Source organism: Contarinia nasturtii, unplaced genomic scaffold (assembly GCF_009176525.2).
Source record: "Contarinia nasturtii isolate CC-2019 unplaced genomic scaffold, AAFC_CNas_1.1 Cnas_scaffold_120, whole genome shotgun sequence".
Lineage (NCBI taxonomy): Eukaryota > Metazoa > Arthropoda > Insecta > Diptera > Cecidomyiidae > Contarinia > Contarinia nasturtii.
In genome coordinates, this window is record NW_022197478.1 from 2,935 (window position 1) to 11,681 (window position 8,747).

An 8,747-nucleotide genomic window follows, 5' to 3' on the forward strand; every position below is an offset into this window, starting at 1 on the left:
TGTATAATATGGCAGTGTCAGCATTTAGCATTCAGAAGCAAAAAAAAAAAACTTAAAAAAACTATTCTACAACGCTACGTCTTAATTCCTGCCGATATTGCACTTTTTTTTGAATACCGACAATATCTTGAGTCTTACTTACCGACAATATCTTGACATTTTAATTTTAAATCAGCAACTCACGTTCCCAATTATATACTCAAAATTCCAATCCTTTTCATTGTTGCTGCTTTCAAACAACATGGATACTCTAAAACGATTAACAAAACAAAACAAAAAAGTATGTTTAAATTATTTACGATAACCGATTTTGATGTCGCCACACAATGCGCTCTGTTTATGGTGTTTTACAGTACGAATCTGACGAGAATACAAACACACGCACACATCTACTATGAACATTTCATCAGTTACACTGTTCACTGTTATTTAAAATAGCTCAAAATGAATGGCATAAGTACACACAAATGGCATAAGTACACGAATGTATACTCATGTTGCTAAGGTGTGGTAACATTATAAACGTATATACAATTCTTTGCATTTTTGAAGAAAAGAAAAAAAGAAATTGGAAACATTGTAAATTAAACAGAATTTTTTTCTGTACATTTAAGTCTACGAAAGTGTATAAATATGAAGTTCGAAATGATTAATATTAAATCGAAGAATTCAGTATCTTGTGATGAAATTAGAAAAACGCATTCACCTCTCAGGGCCAGTGTACTACAAAAAGTTAGTGTAAGTCTATTTATCAGTATTAATGTTTCTCCAACTCATTGTTTTTTCAATAATTCCATTGTGTACTAAATTTAAAATTTGACATCTGTAAAAGTCTCAGTTCCCCTATAAATGATGTGTACCTATTATAGAATATATCGAACAGAAAATATGTATCATTCTGTTTATTGAATTTTATGTAAAGCCAATTTGGGCAATGTTGTATTATGACAATTTTGGTATATTGTCAAATCATCAAGTATGACTCACTTCATTCGCGAAATATCAACATGCTCCGAAAATGTTTTTTATAATGTGATGACTCATATTCAATACTGAGTAATTTTTTGGATAGTTTGGTTTATTCCTTCCGGAAAATTTAAGTGGAATTTTCATTATACATTCATAGACGTTTAATAAATTATAACTAAAATAGTTTTTAACTTAGTATTGTGCTCATGTCTTTCATCGTTTAACGAGACATTTTTTTTTTTCAATATATACGTCATTTTAATTTATTATTATTGTTTTGTATTTACGTCATTGGTTCGAATTCTCACAATTTGTGTGTATATATCAACGTATGTATATGTTTGCAAACGAATACACACAGAAGTCAAGGCGAATAGACAACAAACCCTACAAATATCATGGTTGACACACCAAGTCTTATATATTAAATAAAATGTGTTGATGACGCATCGCTTTAGTCACACTTTGTATGCAGAGCCGATAACAAAAATAAGAAAAATTGGGTAGAGCGATAAATTCATATTTTTTTCAAATTCTCCTTAGATATTAACTAATAATTGATGAAGTACAATTCAATATTTTGAATTCTTTTTTTCCCATAATTTTGACGCGTCAAATCAAACCGAATAACACACCAAGTCAGTTAAAAGTAATCATTGTTTTTATACAAACACTTTAGAATAAAATTAATATTTTATTGAATTTTTAATCACAAAGCAGAACAGAAAACAAAACTGAAATAATTTATCAGTGAATCACGTTTCGTGATAAAAAAAATAAATAAATAATAAATGAAGATTCTTTTTCACCATAAGAATTTTTCAATGCAAATATAACCTTTTCTTCAACATCGCTTAGTGCAGTGTTTTCTAAAATTCATATAAAAATATGCCCAATATTTTTACAAAACACGTAATAATACCTTGTGCGAAAAATTTTTTATAAAATATTTAACAAAATAATATAAAAATACAGATAATAATATAGAAAAAAAACTCGTGAAAATCATATTTGACATACAATAAAATACATAAAATTCACCATAGTTTCCAGTTTCGAAGATGGTAAGTTCTTGTCATATCATAGACAAATATATTTTCGTAAAAATTCAAATTTTTGTAAGATTATGTTATACAAAGAAAATATATTTAAATTCGTATCATAAAACATAAAATGTTTTCAACGAAGGTTGATATAAATTTCAAACTTTTATGAAACTTTTAAAAACACAGTTATTATTACATCAGTTGTTTTTTTTTTTCAATTTCATTATCAACGAATTTTTGACTAGAACCAGAATAGTAGGAAGCCACATACAGAAACAATATTCAAATAATTTTCGCTTGTTTTTTTTGAAAACAAAATGTTTCGTTTTATTTCAAACAAATAATAATTGTCAATTGGATTATGATCGACTTACAATTTTTATTTTGATTTATCATTAAAATATGACGCTACACTTAAGTGGAGATCAAATATAAGAATTGCTCACGAAAAAAATCAAGAAATATCATTTTTTGATGTAAAAATATCAATTTTATCAGAAAAAAATTAGGATTCCAATTATGGGAAGAATTATTTCGAAAGTAAGTCTACTGTTAAAAAGAATATAGTTTATATGTATCTACTGTATACAATTTCATCTACATTAATTGAGTCATTAAATGGAGAACATATATATTTTGAAAATAACGGTCTTTCTTTCGAATTTTAAGTTCAACACTCTATAGAGGCCTACCTCTAGCCAAATTATTGTCTACAATATATAATGAAAAACAAATGACTCCATTTATGAATTAAAATATTAATTTTTCAATTTTCAAAATACCTTTATTTTCAATTAAAATTTGACAAAAAAATATCTCTTCCTTTGTTTATAGCAGTTTAAATAATGGTTTCGATTGTTCTTCGATTTTGTCAATAGCATTTTTTGAGTAAACTATGCAATGTTTTGAATTTCGGTTAAATTTTTAAGGAATTATAAATCAAAATAATCAAAGAAAAATAGTTTTCATGTCGAAAAAAATTAATGAATTTTAGAGGGTTAAATACAAAAAATATTTTTTTGTAAATTTGAAATCGTAAATAGAGGATAGGGGAGTTTGGAGAGGAATTTTTAGAGGAATTTGAGTCTAGTCGTTTCGTAAAAGGCCACACACCGAAAGGTACAATCGGTCTATAAATGATTGTTATTGTTGTTGAAATCGTATGGAAACAACCTTTTACAATGTGCAGGAAGAAAAGTCTGTAAGTCTTCTCTTTCAAAAAAAAGTCAATCAACTCGCACAGTTCGAAATTTTTAAATACCTATTAAATAGGAATATGACAAAATTGAATCCTTAAGATCTTTGTATTTTTGTCAGCCAATTTTTTAAAAATTGTTTAACACTCTTATCATATATTTTTAGAACACTCAATAATTAATGCTTTCAATTATTTGGAATTCCTTTACAGCTTGTCTCTTTAGATGGAATCCATAGTGGAGTACCTACTAGAACTACTTCTACACTTACACCGACGACACTCAGAAATATTGAACAAGTAAGATATTTTTGATAAATTGAGCATCAATTTCAAGAGAAATTGTATATAAAGATTCATTATAATTATGAATTTTTTTGATATAGCATTTCGACTAAGCTTTATTTAGAGCAATAATTTTTTTGATTATAGAACGTTTTAATAAAATCATACGAGTAAATATGATCTATAAGATTGAAATTAATGAGGAAATTTGAAAAAAAAAAACTATATATCATTATATTAGATTTGTGTTTGTTCAATTATAGACATTTCTGGAATTAACCAACGACACTTCAAGTACAGTTCCATGCCAAGCAGGCTTTGTACCACCATTACCAACATTTCAATTTGAACCAGAATCACAAGACCATAGTTTGGGTTCAACAGGCACTAGTTCAAGCGAATCCTGGCAAACTTCAACACCCAAGCAAGAAAATTTAGAAGAAAGCGCTTCAGAAATAATTACAATTAAAGGTAACACTACTTTTATATCCAAAATAATTCAATAAATTGATAATTTTCTTCACATACATACAGAATCAAACTCAAAACGCAATATGGGTGGACGACGAGGGGGTAATCACTTTAAAAATTACTTTCCATTCTTTCAATTATTTTTCTATTATTTTCAATGTGTAGTACAATCTATCAAATAAAAAACCTCTGACGAGGTGAAGAGCGAGTGACGAATCACAAAATTTCTGATATCAATTTTGTGACGAAAATAAATGATAGATAATTTTTCTGTGTGCTGTGAATAAACCCGGTAATATGATGACTATTGTCCGTTCCCAAATCTACGACAACGCCATCTCTTGTTCCCCATCTGTTGCGAATTTTTTTTTGGTTCAAATTAAATAGTTTAATATAAATTCAAAAAGGGTTCAAGTCTAATCCCGACTATTTGAAAAATCCTCAGGTAAAATATTAAAACAAAACTTGAAACAATTTTTTGAATTCATTTTTTTAATTGTCGTCGATTTCATGGAGTAAGCATATAGAAACAATATATACAGACAAACACCACACTTTATAACAGAAGAACGAAACATGCTGTGTATGAAAATACTTATACATGTGCGCATGCTCAGCTTCGTTTCTGTGATGACCACTTTAAGCGTAAATGTGATGCTTGTGTATGTATTGTTTCTTTAATCTCTACAGTGTACTTTACTGTCAATTTCGCTCCTTCGAATCGATGGCAATTTATAATAAAATGAATTTTGTATCAACAAATGATTTTAATGAATATGGTTTCAATGATTTAAATTAGGATTTTTTTCAAAAAATGTGGGATTAAAATTAAATTCTTTTATTTTATTTTAAATTAAAGTGAAAATTTTGTCTCAGAAATAGCTACTGCTGTGTAACCAAAGATGGCGTCATCGGTTTAGATGCCAGTGACGTTTACATATAAATATGTCAACGCAATCTCCGGTTACTGTGAATAAAAACTTAATTTACATTTAAACATTCAAAACGTTGTAGAAATTCCTCTCTTTTTACTGTCAGCATGGACTGGTGACGCAATGCAACATTCCAAATATACAAATGAATGGGTGAGAATAATAGTGACTTTAATGATTTTACGTCCTGCTCTCCCTTATGAAAATTTCCATAAGATGGAGACGCCTTTAAAAAATTGAAGTCATTATTATTCCGAGCCATTCAAATGTATATTAGGTTTTTATTTTTTTTCGTCACAAAATTGATATCAGAAATTTTGTGTTTCACATTTTCGTCACTCGCTCTTTACCTCGTCAGAATTTTTATTTTAAATCAATAGTTTTGTAAGCGCTATTTTCCAAGTTAAAGATTCAAGACACGTGAATTTGAATATTTTTCAAATACAATGAAAATATGGATTGTTAGGTTATTTTTGGAACAAAATTATACAAATTATGAGAAACAGAGGTATTTTTCAGTGGTCTGTGGTATGCACATTTTTTTATCTTTGACTTGAGGCTTAAATTGATGAAACTATCAAAAGAATATATGTCTTTTTCGAAAAAATGCCCGTTTTGTGTGCGGCTAACGGTCAATTTTTGATTTTTGGCCAATTTGGCCACCCCCACATGAAATTTTAAAGTCGCAATTTCCAACGAATATGCATAATTCCTGGGTATGTCAAGGCTAGGTGCCATAGCGACCGTGTGAAAAAATGGCAATTTTTGGCCATATTTGCACTATCTAAGGCCATATCTTGAAAACAAGAATTTTCTGGGATATAAGCTATGCGGTGTTTTTAGCTTAGACTTGGGCCTTAAATTGGTGAAATTTTCAATGCACTAAGTTAGGCTGGCTTTCGAGGTAATAGCCGTTATGTGTCCGGCCGGTAAATTTTTGGTTTTTGGCCTCCCAAATTTGGATGTGTGCATATGTCCGGGGTGTGTCAAGTGTATGTGCCTCGGTGACCGTGAGGACATAAGTCAAAAAGTGACTTTTGGAGCCCAGCCACGGCCAACATAGCGGCCAAATCGAAAAGTGCCAGAACAAAAAACTCTTAATTTCTTGTGTACTTTAATCACAGAAAGTTTCAAAAAGATCAGAATCGAGTACGCAAAATCGCGGAGACACACACAGATATTTTGATTTTTCATAGAGATTCATATGAAATTTTTAAAATAATAATTTTTCGAACGGATTGCTCGATTTCGACGTTTGAGGTATCGTTCGAAAGTAATTGAGCTCTAGAATCAGAATACCGATGTTTCAGGTATCAACGACCTCATTAGGTGCCATATATGGCCGTAGAACTGAATTTGGACTCTTTTCTTGAAAGGGTCATATTTTGAAGACAGGTGGACCGAATTTTCAAACTTTGATATGTTTCCTTGATCTATGGCCCTTTGGCTTTCCAACCATACACCAATCGCGGCTGAAGGTTGGAATTTGGAAATTACATGTATATATAGCAAGTCGACTTTTCAACACACTAATGTGGTTTCGTCACTCGCGCGTACTACCGTCCGCTGTGATATATAAAAAAACTTAGAAAGTGAAAACGAAAATATAAATGAAAATTCTCAAATTTTAAAACAAAGATTATTCAAGAATTAAGATTTGATGGTAAGTTACCACTGGTAACAGAGAGATGAACAGAACAACAAGAAATCCCCATTGTATAGAGAGGTGTAGATAGACTGTTTCACATTTCTATATAAGAAATAAAGTAAATTCATATTAAGTGCGAAAAATATGGAAGTTTCAGAGAAATGACAAATAATAACAGTAAAAATGAAATATATTCTCCGAATATCGTCTTCATTTTCCTAGTTAGGAATAAATGTGTGGCCGAAACTTTAACTTTCGATGCTAAGGAACAAATTAAGAACATAATTATTCACTGTGACGAGTCGCCGATTGTTTTGTTCATTTCCTTTTGTGTGGATTAATTTCCATTTTTTTAATTTTTTCTCTTAGGTGGAAGGAGACCAGAAAATGCAGCTAATTTATCCCCAGAAGAAGAGGAAAAACGTCGAATTCGTCGTGAACGAAATAAATTAGCAGCAGCCCGATGTCGTAAGCGTCGTGTTGATCAAACGAATGATTTGTTAGGTAAAGTGCAAGTTTTGGAAAACGAGAAAAATAAACTTCAGCGTGATATTCAAGATCTTCAAACTGAAAAAGAGGACTTGGTGAGTGATATGTAAAATTTTTTCATAACACTTACCAAAATTTACAAATATCTATTTTAACAAGTGAAAATAAAATTTTATGAAATGGTAGGAATGTTTATTGCAATCACATCGAAATCAGTGTAAACTCAACTGTGCCGGCATGTCGAAAGTGGTGGAACTAAAATCAAAGCTTGAATTCAAAGAACCAATACACATGCCATTGATTGGTAAAATAAAGGTTGAAGTAGATGATCCCACATATGAATATGTGTCCCCGCCAAATAAACATCTTATGTCTACTGCAAACCCGGTAATATCAGATGTATCATCAAAACCAATCGCTCGGCCCAGTTCTTTAAATGTTCCGTTTACGGCTCCACCATCACAAACTATTGGTTTACACAAAAATATTGCGGACATAGCTGGTGTCCAAATAACAACACCTTCAAATGTGGTGGCATTCAATTTTGATAGTTTAATGGACGGTGGAACAGGTTTGTTAAATTTGGTACTGCTTTGTTCAGACGATTAATCGTTTTATTTTATATTTTCACATCAACAGGTCTAACTCCAACTTTACCCGTTGCTATCCCCACGTGTGCTCAAAACAAAGATTTGGCAACACCCAGTGAGCCTTCGAAATTAGTTAGTTTCACAGCATTATAGCAAAATTATTTTTATATAAAAAATTAAGTTAAAAAAAGAACGTTTTGCCAAGTCTGAAATTAGATAATTACATTGTAGGTGGCGTTCATGACAAACTTGTCTTGCTATCATGTTGATAAAATTACTGTTAATAGTCGACTGACAAAATAACATTGTTTTAAATATGTAAAATGTTTTTTCGTAACACTTACCGAATCCATTTTAACAAGTGAATATTTCAAATCAAATAAAATTTTATGAAATGGTAGGATGAATCCAATAGAATATTTGAGATATAAATTATAAATTATTCATTGTTTTTTTAATTGCCAATGTTATTATGAGAAGTGATTGAATAAGAATGCGAGCTCAATTAAAAATTGATTCAATACAGAAAATACTAAGCATTTTTTTAATATACAGAAAGGGTGCATGAGATTATATATACAGTACCAAAGGCAGGCAGCCGGCAAATGTTACACAAAAATGACAAATTTTACACAAAAGTGACAGATTGTACACAAAAGTGACAAATTTTACACAGATTTTGACAAATTCACACACGCATGTGACAAATGCTACACAAATTTTGACAAATGTTACACAAAGTATCAAAATAGCAAAATAGATGAAATGGTTGGATTGGTAAGCTAAGTGTAAAATGCAAATAACGATTTTTTCAAAAAAAAAATATTTCTACATTTTTGAGTTTGGACTCCAATTTTTATTTTAATTTCAATTTGAAACAACAATAAAATGTCTTACCGTAAGATGAACTTTGCACTGTGATTCATAACATGCATTTATTACATATCTTTTACCGTAAATATGAATTCATGAGAAAACTGAATCTGATATAAGTTTTGCGATACAAATAATTTTTGATAGACTTTTCAATGCCTGTATGATATCGTAATCATGTGAAAATTTGCAGATGTTATTTTTTTCAAAAAAAGCTAACTTTCTGAAAGTTTGAAGAAATTTCAATAC

General features: G+C 30.0%; 1 protein-coding gene across 4 annotated transcripts; it reads left to right on the forward strand.

The window, feature by feature from the left end:
• The first annotated feature begins 473 nt into the window (after window positions 1-473).
• Window positions 474-8,155, forward strand: LOC116339182 (transcription factor kayak). 4 transcript variants are annotated; one of them, XM_031764901.1, is made up of 7 exons: window positions 475-738; window positions 3,424-3,510; window positions 3,759-3,966; window positions 4,030-4,068; window positions 6,916-7,130; window positions 7,222-7,606; window positions 7,675-8,155. In XM_031764901.1, the coding sequence occupies exons 1-7, from the start codon at window positions 634-636 to the stop codon at window positions 7,776-7,778; spliced, it is 1,143 nt and encodes a 380-aa protein (XP_031620761.1). In that variant the 5' UTR covers window positions 475-633; the 3' UTR covers window positions 7,779-8,155. The 4 variants fall into 4 exon arrangements, with proteins under 4 accessions (XP_031620777.1, XP_031620761.1, XP_031620768.1 ...); XM_031764908.1 differs by having other exon boundaries at window positions 475-732; XM_031764925.1 differs by lacking the exon at window positions 475-738 and adding an exon at window positions 1,727-2,033.
• The last annotated feature ends 592 nt before the right edge of the window (window positions 8,156-8,747 follow it).